General features: G+C 38.6%; 1 protein-coding gene across 2 annotated transcripts in view; it reads right to left on the reverse strand.

Annotated features, from left to right (window-relative positions):
- ARHGAP10 (Rho GTPase activating protein 10) overlaps positions 1-19,440 on the reverse strand; it is a 240,582-nt gene that overhangs the window by 153,962 nt on the left and 67,180 nt on the right. For both annotated transcript variants that reach the window (XM_039876000.1, XM_039875999.1), the window contains exon 4: positions 3,766-3,837. In XM_039876000.1, the coding sequence (XP_039731934.1) occupies positions 3,766-3,837 (72 nt within the window). The remainder of the gene's footprint in view (positions 1-3,765; positions 3,838-19,440) is intronic.

The raw sequence follows: 19,440 nt of genomic DNA on the forward strand, positions 1-19,440 counted from the left end.
ACCTTCTGAGATAGGTGTCACTGGTCTCATTCCGAAGATCAAAAAACAGAGGCTTAGAGGCCTTGAGTAACTTGCCCCAAATCACATAGCTAGTTAAAGGGCAAAAACAGGATTCAAACTAGGAAGAATCAGCTCTTTCTGAAAGACCTTCCTGGTGCTCCAACAATGAAATGATAGAGTGTGTCCAGAGCACCTATCCTTATTACAGCATGTTTCACAGTGTATTTTTACTGTTTTTATTTGACAGTCTCCCCACAGAGTTGCCCATTTCTTAAAGGCCGGCCAGGGTTTTAATTCATAACTGAATTCCAGGACCTCACACTAAGCCATATGATAGGCACCAATAAAATGTTTTTATTACTAAAATGAAAGAAATGTAATTAAGTTAAATCGACATTCATTTCTGCTCTACCAAACTGAATTTTAAAAATTGTTCAGGTATATTTGCTTTTTTACCCATGCTTTGCAGTTACGCAACCTCAGAAAATCAATTTTTATTAAACATTTAGTCATTAGACATAGCCTTGGAAAGAAATATAAAAAAAAAATTTTGGGTGAAGGTCTGGTAGACAGCTGAGGCAGTAATTTGTATTATATGAAATGAACATTTCATATAATTTTTTTTCAACTCTTCTGGGTAAATGTTTCATTCTACTGAATTAAAATGGTAATTGGCTCTTTGCAAAATAGCATTTAAATAGGCCCTATTATCAATATAGTTTATTTGTGTCCTTGTGACCTCTGTATGCCGCTGCTTGCTTGAAGCCGCATTTTCATGACTTGATTGTTCAAATATCTGAAAGAGCGATTCTGAATTCTCCCACATAATTTTTACCAAGTTCTAGTATATTCCTCAGAGTTTTTACGCAATCGACTTGGCTCCTCTGCTGTTTGGCATCTGTGTCAGTTTCCTGTGACTGAATCGACATTTAATGAGCAATGACTATCAACGGTGTGGTACGGACACCTTGGGAATAAGTAGCAAGGCCGTGGGGAAGGCGAAACAGCTGCAGAGGAGGTAAGAGCTGAGCTAGGCCCTGAGGAAAACGCTGACCAGCCAACATGATGTCACGCCACACAGACCGACCTGCGTCCTGCAATGGGAATCGGGGCTTTTTAAATACAGATGAGAACCTGGAAAGCACATTAGAAAATGCAGCGGAACCTACAGAATGAAGTTGGATAAGCCCCAAACCAAACATACATGACTGAAGGGGAGCATATCCATAGAGAAGCAAACGGTAGAAAAAAAAATACCTTGGGGCTTTTTAAAAATCCAATTTACAAAATCACCTAGCAATTTAGATGATGTTAGAACCACAAGTTAAAAATGTAACTGGGATTCTGGAAACTGGAGAAAAGAGTAAACAGAACTGAAAGGGCTTCCATATAAAGGCAAAGGGTAGGGCAGTACCAGATGGGAAAAAGGAGAAGAGAAAGAGAAGATAAACATTTTGATGATGATATCCAAAATATTCTGCTGTGGTCAACTTTTAAAGACTTTTTTAAATCTCTACATGAAAACTGCTTTCTGCTGTTTCGAAAAAGATCTTCAACCTAAGAAAATCGAGTTATTTTTAAGTATCCCATGTAAGCAGATGAATCAGTGAGCAAGCACATGTGCTTGTCAAAACAGGATTGAATGTTTCGGAAGCACAGATGTAGAAAATAATCTGATATCCAGATTATAGACCCTTTCCTTGTTCTTCCAGGAGTATCAATAGAATAGGTTAGATTAGATATCTTATATAATAGAGACAACAGATGCAGACAGAATATAAGGCCATGAAGTGTAGTCTTTTCTCTTAACAAAGACTTAACGATCTAATGAAAGAGACAGATGTTTTCGTATTGCAAGAAAAATCACCTTTCTATACTGTTTATTATAATATACAAACTGCCAGTTAAAAAACTAAGGCTTCTCCCTATGACCCACAATGACTGGCCTCCTTGAAGCTAATATTAATAAGTATGACAGTCAACACACATACTGTACTGAACGAGAATGCAGAATGAATCCTTCATAAACTTGAAGTAAGAAGAACAATGAGGAAATTTTAAAAAGAGGACTTCGGGATAGAGTCTGGCCACTAAACAGCTCAAGGCATAAGCTAAAACTATTAAAATAATTTCTCCTCTTAATATGCCAATTTGCTTTGCAAGTTGCTTTTTAGGATATACTCTGAACAAGTACATCAGAAACTGGAAACGTTTGAGAGGGAAAGGACTCAAAAGAAAATTTGAGGTCAGAAATCTATAAACCCCAGAAAGGTACGCAGCAAATTAAAAGAAAATATACTTATTAAGTCACACTCATTTTTTCATTTCCAGTATACAGGCCTTGCCCACCACCACCATCATCCTATTAAAATTAGTAAAATAAGAAATGGACATTGTTTACATTCAGCATCTGCCAAAGAAATGTTAAAAGATAAAAGAACCAAGATGTTCAAGCTTTAAAACAGCCTAAGGAGACAAGATAAAACAGATCCTAAAACTACAAAATACAGCAGTCAGATCCCCAAGTCCTTCATTTTACAGATAAGAAATTACAGCCCATTATTTGTCTAGGTCATAGTTGGAAACCAGACCTCCCATCTCTTGCTATGAAGCCAGGAGACACAATCCAGCTTTGTGCAGCTCAGCTAATAATCCCGGGCAGTGGGGAAGGAGGCATTCTTGGGGGAGAGCACCCTGCTTGACTTCCCCTCAAAACTAAGCCCTCCATTAAAAATTATAAAATACTAAGCAACTAATATTTTCACAGATCACTTAAAGGAAAAACTGATTCCATAAATAGCAACTAAAAACCTGGCACTCTTTGGGCCCATCTGTGGAGCTACAGCCACTGAGGCCACAATACTAATTTGTACAAAAGGGTTTTAACAGTGTGTTTAGGAAGATAAAGAAAAAAACCTCACGCCCCCAAGCCATGTGGGTAAAAATAAACGAATCTAAAAACTCTCTTCCCTAACTAAAATTGATGTTATTCTCTTCTCCTTGGACCAAGCCAAAAACAGGCAACAACATACAATGTTATTTTCCCCCCACACCCCCTGATATATGCACGAAATTCAGAAAAGGTTGGTGAAATGTTTTCTCTGGGATAATTTGAAAGCTCAGTTCTAAAGAAAACGTTAGAAGTTGCTAAATATATCCCAGGCTCCCTGTGGCAACATCACTGCATTATTCCCAGAAATCCTGGCTCGGTCCCACATCCTTGAGAACAGACTGTGTGGAACACTCATCTTGGACTCCTGAGCACCTAGGACAACACTGGCACGTAACAAAAGCTCAATAAATTTTCGTTAAATCGAAGGAAATTACATCCCAATAACCTAATATTGTCTTCCTAGTTTCGATGGCATCACGGCGTAGCAGCGTTTTTCATCTTCGACTCTACTGCAATGCTACACTGCTCTGTAAAAGTGAGGTCTGCAGGGGCGTAGCTGCATGCGCTACAGAAACGAGATGCTTCTCCTCAGAGCAAATGTGCTGTTTGGTTAAAGATATTCGTAAAGCTCTATATGGAAAGGCGTGGCCCAAGAAGATTACTGAAGGTTTTACTGTCCTGTCCAGGTGTTTTTGTTTTGTTTTCAATTTCATATTCCCCCCAAAAGGGAAAAAAGTATATTTAAAACATAAAACAACAGATGGTTTATTCCAACATCTCCTTCAAAGCTGCCAAATGTGAATAAAGTATACACGAAGCAGCAGAGGCATCTACATTTTGTGTTTACAAGTGAACTCAAATTAGACACAAACCTTTACAGCTCCCAGTTGCTCTTTTCTGAATTTTTCCAAGGGTTTAATCAGGGTTTCGGTAACACTTAATGCCTAGAGAACAAGAGTGATAACAAAAGAACATCGTATTAGGTTTCCAAAAAGGAAAAAATTAGTATTTCATTTCCCTCTTCCACCCCACCCAGAAACAAAATGAACAACATATTTAACTGCTTTATCTCACCCTGCCAAAGCAACCATTAAATCACTTCTAAATTTATTCACACACAAGATCTCCATAAATATTTTCAGGGAAGAGGAGGTAGGGCAAAGTGCCAGTGAAATGTGCAACACAGCTCTTTCTTGCAGGGAATAGCAAGAGGGTTGTCTTTAAACAACAAAGGGGTCTATCACATTTATTAACAGAACACTTCTGTTTGAGATTTTTTCCACCCCCCCAACTCAAAAATTTAAAAGTCAATTACATTCCATTATTAGTTATCAGACTACATTATGCAAAGAGCTAGGTTTGTGGCTACAAGTTTAAATATACTCGCTCTGCCTTTCATCACTGAAAATTCCTCATGAGTATTTAAGGTACATCAGTAAGGCAGAGTCGCTGGAGCTCAGGAGTCAGAGTAAACACTGGGTATGGTAGCAAACAGTACAGAAGACGGAAGACACAGACTCCAACCACCACATTCATTCTTACGAGGGCTGGTTTGGGGCTTTTCATTTTAAGACTGAATCTATAACAAACAATGCTGAGATTAAAATAAGAAATATTTATCTAAGGAGAATGCAATTAACATCAATATGCTGATGAGTAGTGAGTTTCTCATGCTTTCTTTCCAGGACACCAGATATATGCAGAATAAAAAAGGAAACCTCAAAACACTTTACAACAATGTGTCATCCTTCATTTTACCAAAAAAAAAAGGGAAGAAAGAAAAAGAAATAAAAGAAAAAAGGCCCCCAGAAATCCAAGCTAAAAATCACAGAAAATAATAAAAATAAGTGACTTAAAATAAGAAAGGATACTTAAGTTAACCAAAGGCTCCTTTGCAGTGTTTTATTATGTAAGGATTTCTCCCAAAAAGACCATTCACACTGTGAGATAGGAAATCCTCAAAAAAAGTGATAATGCCCAGAGTCTGAACTCCAACCGGGTTCCACTAGCTCCCACTCTGACAATTTGTTACTTAGGTGTCAAAAAGCTGAGTGTTACTTAGGTGTCAAAAAGCTGAGGCAACAGAGATGTCAAAGAGCAACAACCAAGCAAAGCAAAAGGATCGTCTCAAAAATATGTTAATTTTATTCTCTCTACACTGAAGAAAATGTAGCCGGTACCAATGCCAAGCCAGAGCCCCTTCATACTCTAAGAACAGAGCAGGGACAAAGTGGCACAACCCAGAAATCCCTCCTACCCAAAACAGTACGGGATGCCCCAAGTTCCACTTGGGAAAGCAGATATGAAAGGTTCTGCAATACATTTTAAAAAGGATGCAACTGACATACATCTTATATTAATCTAAGTTCCAAGTGCTGGAGATACAACATGAACAAAACTAGTACATTCCCTGCCCTCCTGGAACTTAATGTCTAGCCGGGGAGACATACAATGGATACATGAGTGCATAAGTAGATGTATAACTGCACATTCTAGGAATTCCTCAGAATGGAGGAGTAAGGCTGTGATGAGGAATTTATTAGAGGAGATATAAGGAGAAATGTGCTCAGGGAGAGAGCTTCACCAAAGACATATGACATTTAAGCTAAGACGTGAGAGACGAGAAGGCATTAACGGTGAAAGAGCAAGCGAAATTGTTTCCAGCCTGAAATGTAGAGGCAAAGGATTAAGGTGAGGAGTTAAAAAGTATTACAGGAAAGGCTGGGGCATGTGAATGGAAAGAGATGAGTGAAGGAAGGAACCAGAACACACAGAGCCCTGTGGGTCCAGGGAAAGGTATTCTATTTGGGGTATAATGGGAAGGCACTAAAGAGTTTTAAGCAGTGAATTGACACAATGACATTTAGATCTTTTTAAAGATTACTCTGCCTTCTCTGAGAAAAAGAGATTAGGGGTGAGGAAAACAAGAGAGAAAGAGGAAGTAGTAGAAGGCTTCTAGAACAATACAGGCAAGAGATGATGGTGGCCTGAAGGTAGTGAAAACCAATAGAAGTAGATTTGAGAGATATTTACAGAAGGAATCAAACTGATTGATGATGGACTGAGTGTGGAAAAGGTGAAGATTTCCCAGGGCACTCCCGGATTTCTAGCATGAGCAACTGAATAGACAAGATTACTATTTATTGAAACACAAAACTTTCGAGAAAGAGCAGTTAAGAGCAAGCACTAAGGGATTATTTTAAATTTGACATGCTGGGAGACACCCAGAAGATTGGTAAAATAGGTTGACAGAAATACACGTTCACAGCCTAGAAAAGAAGCCTAAATAGGAGCTAGAAAGTTGGTAGTCACGTGCAAGTGGATGGCGTTTGAAGTCATGGTACATAGGTAGGATGTGGCAGAGGACAGAAAGATAAGGTCAGGAAAAGGAAGATCAGGAGGAGAGGACCGCAGTGGAGACTAGGAAGAAGCTGCCAGGGTGTTGGATGGAAGAAAGGTTTAACTGTGTGAGCTGAGAAGAAATCGATGAAGGAATGACACCTTAGCTATACATGGACAGCAGGGAGAAAGAGCTAAAACGGAGTTAGTTAATGACCGAAAAGTAAGACATGTATGGGAACAACCCTTCTTCAGAAGGATGGCCATGAACGACACGACAAAGAGATAACTGCTAAAAGGGGACATGAGGTAAAGCACGGGCAGTTTTCTTTTCTTTTTAATATGGAAGATCAGTAATTACGAGTTGAGAACACATCTAAATGGCCAAGTGAAGAACCCAGAAAAGATGGTTCAAAGGCTCTAATGTGGGAGGAGACGGAATGCTGCCCACGCATGGGTGCTGACCTGTCATAAGGGTAGATGTCCCTCACCCCTACTCCCCTGTAGGAGGCGGTAAAGCGAAAACAAGTGCCAGTACAAATGGGTTTGCAGATTTCACGAGGAAAAGTGAAGGAGTTGCTACCAGATTGTTATTCTGTCCATGAAGTACAAGGCAAGGTCACTTACAGAGACTTTGGGCATGGGAAAAAGTCTGAAGAGAGAGGAGAATGATTGGAAGAATCATGACAAACAGTGGGTAACCCACTTCCTACAGAAACATGAACATACATTTCTGGGCAGTGCTGGCCCTTGGAGACAGGTGAGCAGGAGTTTATGAAGACATTCCGCAGCCTCATTGTGAGATTTTTCTTTAGCAACACAGGGGGAAAGTGAGTGGTTAGGTTCACCCTGGACGAGAATATTTCCAGGAGACGTAAATACATCAGTGTAACGTGATGTGGGAAGCACAGTGCTGGCGAGCTGCACACAGGAGGAAGCTGCCGGGTAAAAGAGGACTTCCTGAAAGGGATAATGCTGAGCTGAGCTGGAAACAGGGACCAGGAGTTCTCTGGGTAAAGGGTAAAAGAAGGAGAGGGGGAAAACAGCAATTTCGGGGCATGGAACTGAACGCAATTCAGTGTCAAGGAAGTAGATGAAGAAGTCGGGAATCAGGAGAGGAGACTGAAGAGATAGGTTGGGTGCCATTAGCCACCAGAATGGCACACAGGAAGTGCTCAGCAAATGCTAGATGTAGGCATCGATGACACGAATATATGCAGGGTTTTAAAAATGTGAACCCTAAAACTCCATACTCTGTCTACAAAAGGACCAGGCCACAAAGATTGCACAAGAGCAATTTTTAGGTCATTCTCTTTGTCTTTCCACTTGGAGAATTAATCTGCTGCAATGTCTGACTTCCAAGGGCCAACGCTAGTGTAGGAGAAGACTCTAAGGGGTTTCTGTATTACTGTTTGCAGATCGGTAAGCAAATTTCCGAAATAAGGAAAGTAGTTGTGACAGATACCACTATAATCAATTCTTTAACAAAAAAGCAATTGAAAAAATTTTAACTTAGATTTGTCATTTTTCTCTCAGGCTGATTGTGTAACTTCTGAACTGAACCTTAAACATTCTGCTCAAGAAAAAATAATAAAGTAGCTACTAAACGCTTCAGTAAGGCAATGCTGGTATAGCAACAAGAATTGTTTTCTTCTTTTCCTCAAAATAAAGACTCCATAGAATCTCTCACTTCCTTTTATAATTTCATAGAAGTATTATATAATATTTGTTAGTAATAAGTGTTACTGAATTCTAATGCCAAGACATGATTCTTCTTCCCCCAGACACAAATGAATATCAAAACAAGGATCACCCTCTAAAGGCAACTTCTGGTGATGACAGTTTCCCAATTTGAGAGACTGCGTAAGTAGTAATAGTGAGAAAAGCTTTCAAACTTACACATGAGAAATCTATCAGATAACTTAAATAGAGAATGAAAGCAAATACAGAATGTGATTTTTATAAATATATATATAATATTTTTTTCTCATAGAACACTTGAACCATCCATTAGAAAGAAGCTATGACTAGGCTTTGCTACTGAGCCATGAAGAGGATTTTAGACAGTCTTGCTTAGAAACAGAAGGTATCTACATGAACATAAAGCATGTTAATTAATCAGTTGACCTTAGAGTAGGGGTCAGCCAACTTTTTCTGTAAAAAGCCAAATGGTAAATAATGTAGGCTTTGTGCCACCATAGGGCCTCAGTCGCAACTACTCAACTCTGCCAACTCAGTGCAGGAGCCGTCACACACAGTCTGTGTTCCAACAAAATTTCATTTTCAAAAACCAGAGGGGAAATGGGTTTGGCCCACGGGCCATAGTTGACTGAACCCTGCCTAAGAGAATTACTTTGAGTATCAGGGTATGAGATGTTCTACTTACTCTTATCTGGTTGTATATTTTTTAAATATACATGTACCATATTTGCAGGGAACCAAAAGTTGGGAGGGAAGGTTGAAATATTGGATGAGAGAATCACAGTTTGATTAGTTCACAAGCTGAAAAGAGAGTTTCAAAATATTGGCTACATAAGGTAATTTTAGGCAATAAGTGCAATGAAGAAAATAAAACAGCAATAGCCTTGAACAAGCAATCTATTGGGTTTCAATGCTGAAAGGCTCAAATGTAAGTTATCTTAACAACAGTTTATATGAATTAAATACTGGGCCTAAATAGGAGCTTTAGCCCCTAAAAATCTCAGTTAACTGTAAGTTCAGCATGTGCCAAAGCAGTCCTAAATTGTTTATTAGAAGATAATAAACAAGTACGTACACAGGTTACGTGTACTGTTCAAATCCAAACAAAGTAATCACTTAATTTTGTCCCATAAGATCAGAGCCTATCTCAATCGTAGTTATCACATTTTAAGAGAGACATTTTCTAACTGGGACAATGTGACCAAAATGCTAAAAAAGAATTAGGAGGAACAGGTAACCAGTGTTTAATGGGATTGGAGAGGAAGAGAACATTTAAAGGGAACATGAAATCGGCCTTGAAATATTTAAACGGATACTGTGAGAGAGAAAAAAAAATCATTTTGATTTGCTTAAAGAGGACAAAACCAAATTTAATGGAGAAAAGCTATAGACCAGATTTGGGTTTGCTATCAAGAGGGGCTCAGTAAGAACTACAATGGACCAGGCAAAGTAGTGACCTTTAGCTCATTCCACAAAAACAAGCATAAGCTAGATATCTGTCCAGGGACACTGCCACAGATCGCTGCATTGAGAGAAAGTTGGCCCCCAAAACCTCCGAGGTCCTATCCACTGCTGTAATTCCAGGAACTCTGTAAGAGTTGAGAGACACAGAAGCGCAAACTACATTTCAATGCTGCCTTATAATACATGATGGCAACCAAAGAACCCAAGAGAACTTCATGACTCAAAATAAAAGAACAAGATTACTATATAACAGTCTGGGGAAGCTAAAGTTTTTCCCACCCGTTGAGTCTGAAATCCCTTTTTGTTAAACATTTGGACATACGAACGTAAATGTCTAAAAAGGACATTTACAGCCTAAGCTGGAGCTGAGAAATATGTTGACAGTATGGCTAACCAGCAGAGAATCAGACCCCACTGTGGGAAGGAACCACTGCCACTACTTCAAAATTATCCCATTTGAGATCAAAGGCTAAGTTCTGAAGTAAATTCTGAAGAGACTAGGGCTTAGGGCTAGGAACCCATATTTAGTAAAAAGGCAACAAAGGCAAAATGACATCCTATGATATCTTTAATAACAATTTTTTTAAATCTTGGTGTAGGTAAAACCAGAATTAAGTTGGCATAAGTGCTAATCATGATTTTCTAATCACTCAGTACTAGCAAGGACTGAGTCTAATGAAACAGAAGGATCATGTCTGTTCCTCATGGCCTCATTATTTTAAGCCTAGATTCCAAATTTTCTTGGTGCCAGAGGAATGCACTATCTAAGAGCAAAGGAGAATTTCCAGTGCTTTCTCCCATGACCTTCCAAATATTTCCCATCTCGTTAGACTAAAGGGAAAACTCCACTTTCCAATCTCAAAGTCAGAATAGCAGCAAAGAAACCATCCGGCAAAGGCATATTACAGTCCTCATTCTCCCTGAAGTAGAACCTTGAGAAAGGGTACCAAGGAGCTATCATCACGACATAGCTCCAAACATGAGAAATATTTGCCCCAAAATTGTTCCTCAGAAAAAAAGAGACTTGCACTACATAAAAATCTTTCAGCGTTTTTTTTTAAGGAGTGTACTTTCCATTATTTTGATCAATAAAAAACTGATTGAGGAATCTTAGCCTGAAATAGCCCCAATCACACTTAGTTTCAGATGCTTAGAGATCACAAATAGTTATGGGTTAGAAAAACAAGGGAAATTTAAGAAATGTGAGAGATTTAGTTGTCTCTCTGGAGATGACATCAAAATTATTAGTATTGTTTTCGTAAAGATCACTTTAAAAGGAACAAGGTAAGTGGTTACGTTAAAAAAAAAAAAAAAGAATCAAGAAAATACATCTCAGGGATAAATTTTTTAAAGAGACTGTCCAAACCATTGCAAATGGGTACCTGAGGCTTGAGATAAAATTTCCAATGAAAGCATCATAGAGATTTTAAAAGGTGCTGCTATATCTAAAGAACTCAGACAGATATGGCCAGGTCTTACTGTGCAAAGCTGTGCTGAAAGAAACAGAATGTGCCTGTGATAAACATACTAATGTCTAAGGTATCAAGGAATAACTTTAATGAAATAAGTGGGAAAAATATTCCTAAATTATACACTGATAATTTTAAAATACATATTTAATCAACTAAATAATGAAAACAGACGTACATACATATGCATACCTTAAAGTGTGTAAATTGAAGCAATCCAAAAATTATTTTGTTTAATCTTCGCATGAGAAAATGGTATTGCCTTATAATCAGACATAAACGTCATAGGTAGTGGATATCTGTCCTTTTGGGCTACCCAGCACTTGAAACCTCTTCCTATGTTTGAGGACTTCTCCTACCTAACGAGGCAGAACCCATCTTTCATTATAAAAGCTGAAAATGACCGACTCTTGCTTTCCCAGACATCATGCAGTGAGGTACTGGCCTTCAGCCAGAGTTCCACTACTCAGATGCCCCTGCCTAAGACTCTGACTTGCAAGCTGGTGCTTCAAAACATCGGTGACCAGAAAGTCTAGTGGGTGGTAGCCACTACTCCAGTTCCCAGAGGCAGCAGCTGTATCAACAGCCACAAGGGACTGTGATGTTGCTGGTACAGGTTATATTATTTGGACCAGGTGGCAAAGTGGTGACTCTCTTCTCTAAGCTCAGTTTTGCATCATCCTTGGTTCCCACAACCCTATAAAGATACTGCAATCTACCTAATATTCTTTAATAAGTTCCTTTTCTGCTCTGAACAGCTAGACCTTGGAAGTGAGAATTCAGACGAATATAGGATTAATACTGTAACATTTTCAGAACCTTAAACAAGCTTGTCAAAATTCTTTCAATACTATCCTCAATATTCCTAAGCAAGATTTTTCTGCTGACTAAATCAACTCATTTTTAGTTACTCCCATCCACACTGATCCTTTGCTACTTTTTTCCATCCAGCCAGGCAGGCTCTCCCTGTCCTGTGCATTCCCCCATCAATCACGGATCTCACGGATCAAATTTTCATAAGGAAATTAAAGTCCTCCCACTTTATTTTAGTGGCTGAAATGATAAGAGAAAATCAGAGAGTCAAAGACTCTGATATTGACAAAAGATGAAGTTTCACAACTCATTTTGCTAAAAGAGCCCCATACCTCAATGTCAAATAGAAGACCAACATTTTCTCATTTGAGTTCAGTCCTAACTAGCTGTTTTTAGACCATAGAAAAAAAAAATTATCTCATTACCTGAATATTTTCAACTGTAAAGAAGGAATAATACTTGCTTTCTACCCATTTAACACAAGTAAAAAGAGAAAGATAATGTCATAGAAGTAATTTTAACTTCCGAACAAATCTCTGTATATTTTATTTTTAAGCACAGTTCAAGGTAATCTAATCCAGGTACAAAAAAACAAACAAACAAACAAACAAAAAAACCAATGTAAAAATGAAATTAAATTTTATAGTGGTAGCAGCTCAAATACAGTAGCTAAGAACTAGCAAGAATCTTACTCAATCCATACACGACCTGTGACTGGGACACAGGTACAGAGGTGCTGTAAATTTACTGTATAGAGTTTCAACCTGAAAATCAGAAGCAAATTAATATGAAATGGTTCCTTGAATGTCTGATTTCAAAACTATGGCAGTCTCACTTAAGTGCCTAGGAACCATAATTTATAAAATATATATTCCAAATTCACTAGTTCAGTTACCACAGTTCTGCTTTCATTCACAGAATCTAAGAATAAAAAATGCCCAATAAGAGTTTTTATCAACTTTCAGTCCTAAATTCTGAATAGCTTAAAACCTAAGACTATGACTTGGCTCTTGAAAAAATAAAGTTAGGTTAGTGCATCACACAAGTTTAAAATTCCCTTAATGTTGATCTCCTATGAACGAATATCTTAGGATCCGTTTGAAGGGGGGAAAAAAGGTTTGCATCAATTTTGGAAAACAGTAATTTTAAAAAAAGTAGTAATTATACTCAGATTGTTCACATCAAACAGACTCCACCAAAAGATTATTTTTTTATGATACTTAAGAAAAATTGATAATCTTCAAACAAAAGCTATTGGATATATTAGGAATGAGTTAACCTAATAAAGACGTGCAGAGATTCGACCTTGATTTTCTTTCCATCTGTGCACAAGACAACAAAGCACTAGCTTCTGTTTTAAAAACAAAATAAATACTTGGGCAGAACATTATGAGAAGAAATAAAACCCCAAAGGAGTAAAAGATAAGCCTGTCAAGAAAGCTGTAAAAGTATCACGGGAATTTGCAATTTTGTTTTTTTAGCTTTATGTAAGAGAACATTTTAATTTCAGAAGTGAATGGTATAACTCAGTGGCATACCTAGAAATGGAACCTCATGAATGATAAGACAATAAACTGTTGGTTGAATCAGGAAAACACAAGAGAAGAGAAAGAGAGAGGAGAGAGAGAGGAGAGAGAAGAGAAATGAGAGGGAAGGAGGGGGAGAGAAAAAACTATTCAGAAAAGAACACCTACGCCTTTGCCCAAAGATAAAGAGATGAGATCTCCAGACCTTCTGTGATGCCTGGGCTATCTGAGTGTCCAAGAGAGAAAAGGAAAGGTATGGAATGGAAGGGCTCTTGATAACACACCGTCCACTACTCAGCCAGCAGCTGAGCACCTCGACCTGGCAAAGACCTAATTCTTCACTGTATCCTCAGAGGCTGGAACACTGCCTGGCTTCTAACTGGTATTCAAATATATTTGTTTTATGAATGAAGTGGGATTCTCTTATAAATTTAGATTATATAAAAAAACAGAGTTTCTACAGAAATGCAACATTTCCTGCTGGCAGTAATAACAGTAACCATAAATACCTCTGTTGAGTCTCCTGTACCCATTATCTCTGACTCAAAACAGCCTGTTTCTCCAGTCTTCTAAAAAGCAGACATTAAGACAGGATTAGAGATACAAAAAAAATTTATTAGGGGAAAACGTCTGTGAGAAAAAATGGGGGTGGGGGGGAGCCAGAGGAGGCTGGAGAAGGGCTGTCAGTCAGACAGTGATGCAGGGCTGAGCCCAGGGTAAGGAGGCAGGGAAGGAAGGAAGGAGTTGGGTGGACACGTGTTAGACTGCAGTGCAGTTCAAGGGGGAAGTTGGACAAGGTGTCAGGGACTCCTGGAGCCTAGGCCGCCTGTCAGAGGACGCCAGAGTCCCCGTAAAGAAGCCTGCGTTAGTGACCCTGCTGTGCTCACTCACTAGCAGGAAGCAAGCATGGGAAGCATGGCCTTCATAAAAATGTGGTGATGGAACCACAGAGCAGCTAGGTCTGATGGTCAGCTACGCTCCCCGTAGCTGCGAATCTGAGAGCTGCTCATGGCTGCCCCAGCTTCAAAGTCCATATTCTTTCCACTACACTATCACGGCCACTGATATTCTTCTGGACCTCTAATAATCCCCACCACCATTTTAGTAATGTATTTCATTAAATCTAATATGCCATGAATAGTAAGACACTCTACTGTTTTATCTACTATAAAGAAAAAAATGCTGCTAATGAAATCTTCGTTTAATATCATAATACTTAGAACTATTATGTTTATTGAAGAATTTCTTTGAGAGTTAAATATATTTTTATCATGTATTCCTCTTGTGTACACATAAAAAAGAATAAGCAAATGATTTATGATATTTCGAAAACTTCTTCCGAGTTTAAACTCTTCTGAATCACTTTTCACCCATCATCGACATCTGGTTTTCCTCACATGCATTTTCCTCTGTATTGTCAAGAATATTGAAGATGTATTTTTTTCTGTAAGGAGTGCTCCACTATGGTATCCAGGATTTCCTTTCAAAATGATGGCACCCACTCTTTAGGTACTGAAAGCCAGCACTTCCTCAACTTAGCCAGAAAGTCTCACTGGCAGGTTTTCAAACCACTATTAGGATTCATATTTCTTCCTTAGGTGGTCTGCTCATTAAAATATTGAAACAGGTGGACGGCAGTTATAAGGACACATATATATTTCACCCATGTTCAAAGGGGGACAAGAGGGTATTAAATCTTACAAAGATCCAAAGGCAACGAATAATGTCTTTAAGATACCAGAAGGTAGGAGAAAAATTCAATTTCAATCTCTGTCGCCAACTTATTTCATGATGTGGATGGAATCGTTCCATCCCACTCAGTTCCAGGAAGCCCCCTTTTCTTAAATCAAGGGGTTAAATGTAAGTCACCCTAAATTCCCTCTCAGCTCTTTCTTTTAGGGGCCAAGGCCATACCACCAAGCACTTCATGGCAGGATCTGAAGAATGATTTGAGGTGCCCTGCCTCAACTCAAAATATTTTTCTCATGAAACTAGGTTTAGCTAATTCTCACTAATGAAACTACTTGTCTGAATTAGGTAACAGATGAGCAGACTGGTCACATTCTAGTGTCCCTTGTCACGCGGGGCGGGGGCGGGGGAAGAGGTGGTATCTGTTCTTTGCTCTTTCAGATCACTATTAAGTGGTTTATCAGAAGAGCGAGCTGATTCCTAAGAAGCAGAGAACAAGTCCAAGGATACTAAATATAGGGAACATAAGTTTCTACAGGGAAGTAGAATGAGGATGACAAGGCTAGAAGGCCACAGATGACACTGAGTCACCAATAAAGAGGACACTGAGTCATGAGGCATGACCTCACACAAAAGCAGGTCCGGGAAGGAATCCAGGTCTCTTGCCTGAGACATCCTCATTCATGTTAGAATTCTGATTTGAGTTCATCCTAACTGTAATCTCTATAGGATTCTGGGTCAGTGAAAATTCAGCTCTCAAAAGGTAAACTCTACCAAAAAATAAAAAATAAAAAATAAAACCAAAAAACAGAGGTTTCATAAGGACATCCACATCTGACTGAATCGCAATGGATTTACAAGAAAAAAAAAATAATAAGATGTATATAAAAAAAAAACAATATTGAAAAATTGTAAAGATAAGTTCCAAGGAGAAAAATTCTCCATAAAGTTAGATACTGACAACTTTTAAACTAAACTGAAGAATGTTTTCATAAATAAATTCAAGATGGATTTCCCCCATGTAAATATGCCTGCTAACAAATTCCGCACAAAAATATGTTACTTTATCTGTAAAAGAACTGATTAAAACAGGTTTGATATACCACATAAAATAGAATTATAGTAAGATGAAACTGAAGGCACAATCTTTCCAATGGCATGGCATGCCCCAGGTACCTACCACATTGTAGAAAGTCACGAGCAATGCTAAACACAAATTAAGTAACACTATAATTCCTAACAGCAGAAGCTTGTTCCATTAAGATAAAGGAGCTAGACAGAGTCCAAAATCCTCTGGAAATGACACCTATAGCTTAGGTTTTTAAAGATTATTTTAACTTCATAGTAGACAAAAAATCATCAAAAAGCAGTTTATAGTGCATCCAACTTGCAGACAGCTCTAGCTCCAAGGCTAGGAATGCCAGCTGAGATTTCCCTGGCCTCCCAGGCCAGTGGTTCTGATTTGAGCATGCTCGGCAACAACACGGAGGGCTTATTAAAATATATATTGATGGGCCCCACCCCAGAATTTCTGACTCAGCAGGTCTGGGGTGGAGCCCCAGAGTTTGCATTTCTGGCATGTTCTGAGGTGATACTGATGCTGCCTGGGCCAGGGATCAAGCTTTGAGAATCACCGCCCTAGGATACACTAAGGAAAGATTATCATGAAAACTTCTACCAAAAGGTAAAAGAGATTTAGTTCATTTTAGCTGATTTTTTTTTTTTAAGTATTGTGAAACAATTTTGAAAGTAAAAGAAAAAGATAATGTGGAACAAACATCAGCATTGAAAACCACAAAAGATATAGAAATCACTTTTAACTATATTATCTGTAAGATATCAGAGACAAAGAAAAAATGAGAAAGGAGTGAAGCAAATCAGACAAGAGTTGAGGAAACACCTGACTTGTCAGAAACCATCTAAACAATATATTAACAAAGCCATCTGTACTGAGATGCCTAAGGCCTTCTTTATCAGAGCATAAGCTAAAAGCAAATCACCCAGCAAGTGTCAAAAGCCTCAGCAGTGTGTACCATGGGGTCATCCTGCTCAAGGGTAAAGGGATGCAGCGGGTAGTGAAGACACTGTCTCATGTCTGCTTGCCAGCCCAGTGGATCCCAGCCCACGCTGGATGAGAGGGAGGCACCTTTTGTGCTCCATCTGGCAAGCTCAACCTTCTCTTCTCCTCGCATCCCTTCTTCCCAGAAGCTTTCCTCAACCTCTACACCTCACACAGCTACTCTCATTTGCCATAACTCTCAGAAACTGAACAGCGTGTTTAAGAAGACAAAATCAATTGCTAAAAGGATACATGTAGAGAAGTAAGTACAGTGCGAAGTGCTTTTAAAAGAACACCATAAACACTAGAGCACTATTTTAAAAGTTCTTACATTCCTGGCCAGCTGCCCACCTCAGATAAGTACGCCCTGTCCTGCCATGGCAGAGAGAACACCCCCGGAATGCTAGCAGCAAAACACACAATACTCTCCTCGGAGAACAGGCACTGAAGTGAGCACAATTCTGGCCACTCAGGTTGGCAATATTAATAGCAAAAACTACTCACTTTAAAACACCGTCCTCAAGAAGACAAATTAGCCTTTCCAAGTACAAGGCACACCCATCCACGGACCTGGCCACGGGCACAGAGGGCAACCTCCGACTTGCTAGACCGGCCTTCTTTCCACTTCACTCCCCGACAATTCGTTTCTGTAGCTACAGAACTGCACACTAGTTGGGAGATAGACAAACATATTCCTCCCTCTTTTCCAAAATCAATGACTTTAACTCGAAGAGGAAACCAGTGCTTCGTTTCCATCTTTCCTTACCTGGCCAACTCTGATTCACCTGTCAGCTCAGGAATAGTGTCTTCAAAAATGCCTTCCCTGAATTCCCCTGACCTCTCTATTACTACACGGCAGGCTGAAGTTACACGCTCTTGGCAATTCCCCCTGATGGACAGCTAAGTACTCAAGGGTAAGAACAATGCCTTTGCCTTCACGGCATTTGGCACAGTGCTAGGCATGCAGTAGGAAGTACTTCTTGGAATATGAGTACACACACACTATATATACACACATACACAATTTAGCACACAGATTGGGCACGTGAATATACATATACCTACTGGCTAAAAGCGGACGTGGAATAAAATGTTCCCTGATTGTTGAGCTTCCAGAAGACTTTACTCCTTAAAGCCCCAAATCCTATTTTAACATTTATTTAGAAAATGGAAAGCTTATAAAAAATATATTTGGCATTGGTCTTTGCTTTCTCAAACACAGATTGTATACATTTTTTTAACATTTTGATTGCTCAGTATTAATTACGAATTTCTAATTATTCTGCTGCACCATCATTTCATTTAGAACTTCATTGCTTTTAAGGATTAAGTGACCACTAAGATTTTGTTAACTTCTTGCAACCAATTTTAGAACATTTCAACTTCTATTTTACAGCTATCATTTTGCATTCTTTTTTTAATATATGGCTTTTAATCTGCTGCTGCTGGTTTCTAACAATTTGAAGTAAAAACAAGAGTTTTTAAAAGTTTTCAGAATACAATGGCATCCAACTGCGTAAAGACCTTCCTTATTTTCTTGTTACTGTGTAGGGGAGCTATGAGCTTGTTAAACTATACAAGGGCTCTGCTCAGCATCTCTGTCCCCCGAACTCCAGCTCAAATACCGCTTCTCTAAATCTGTCCTAAGAAGCACACGCTTAGCTGTCCCCCACCCAGTGCAGGCTGCCATACTCTATACCTTTGTTGTTACACTTAGTATAATGATTTTAATTCCCTTTTTACCAGTTATTCTCCAGAACCACACTGGACACCTGAGGAAGTTATCTTTTCTTATTCAAAAGTTTAAGACTGGTGTCTAGTAAACCATCAAAGATTTTTTTTTAGTAAGTATTCAAAGTTATTTAAAGAAACAAAGGTAGCCATAACGATCCCATACTATTTACGTGGTTAAAAAAAAAGTGATCACATACTGTCAAGATCAGACAGGTATACCCCAAATAACATCAACATAAGGTAAATGCAAATTTTTTAACTTTTATTAACTTCATTATTATAACTCATTGATAACTCAGGAAGTAGTGTCTTAAAGATCTTTTAACATTAATAGAAAAGTATCAGGAATTCTCGTCAAGGGAAAAAAAGGGAAGAAGAAAAACCTATAGATTAAAAGAGACTTAGAAACTTGTCAATCAAATGCATCTTGCTGGACCTAGATTCAAACAAACTAACTGTTTTGGGGGAAAAGGGAGAAGAATTGACAAAATGTGAATGAGTATCATAAAAATTTAAATCTGACCTAACTCTTCGTAATATTAAGAAATCGGTGTTGTTTTTAGGTATGACATGGATATTGTGGTTCAAAAGAGTTATCTTTCAGAGCTTAAAAACTAAGGTATTTATGGAAAATACTGGGCTTTCTTTCAAAATAATGGTGGGCGGGGGAGTAACGGGTGTACAGGAAGCAAGGCTGGTTGTGTGGCAGCGGTTACTGAAGCTGGGTGTTGAGTACATGTAGTTTAATTATAT

Source organism: Pteropus medius, unplaced genomic scaffold (assembly GCF_902729225.1).
Source record: "Pteropus medius unplaced genomic scaffold, Ma_sr-lr_union100, whole genome shotgun sequence".
NCBI classification, from domain to species: domain Eukaryota; kingdom Metazoa; phylum Chordata; class Mammalia; order Chiroptera; family Pteropodidae; genus Pteropus; species Pteropus medius.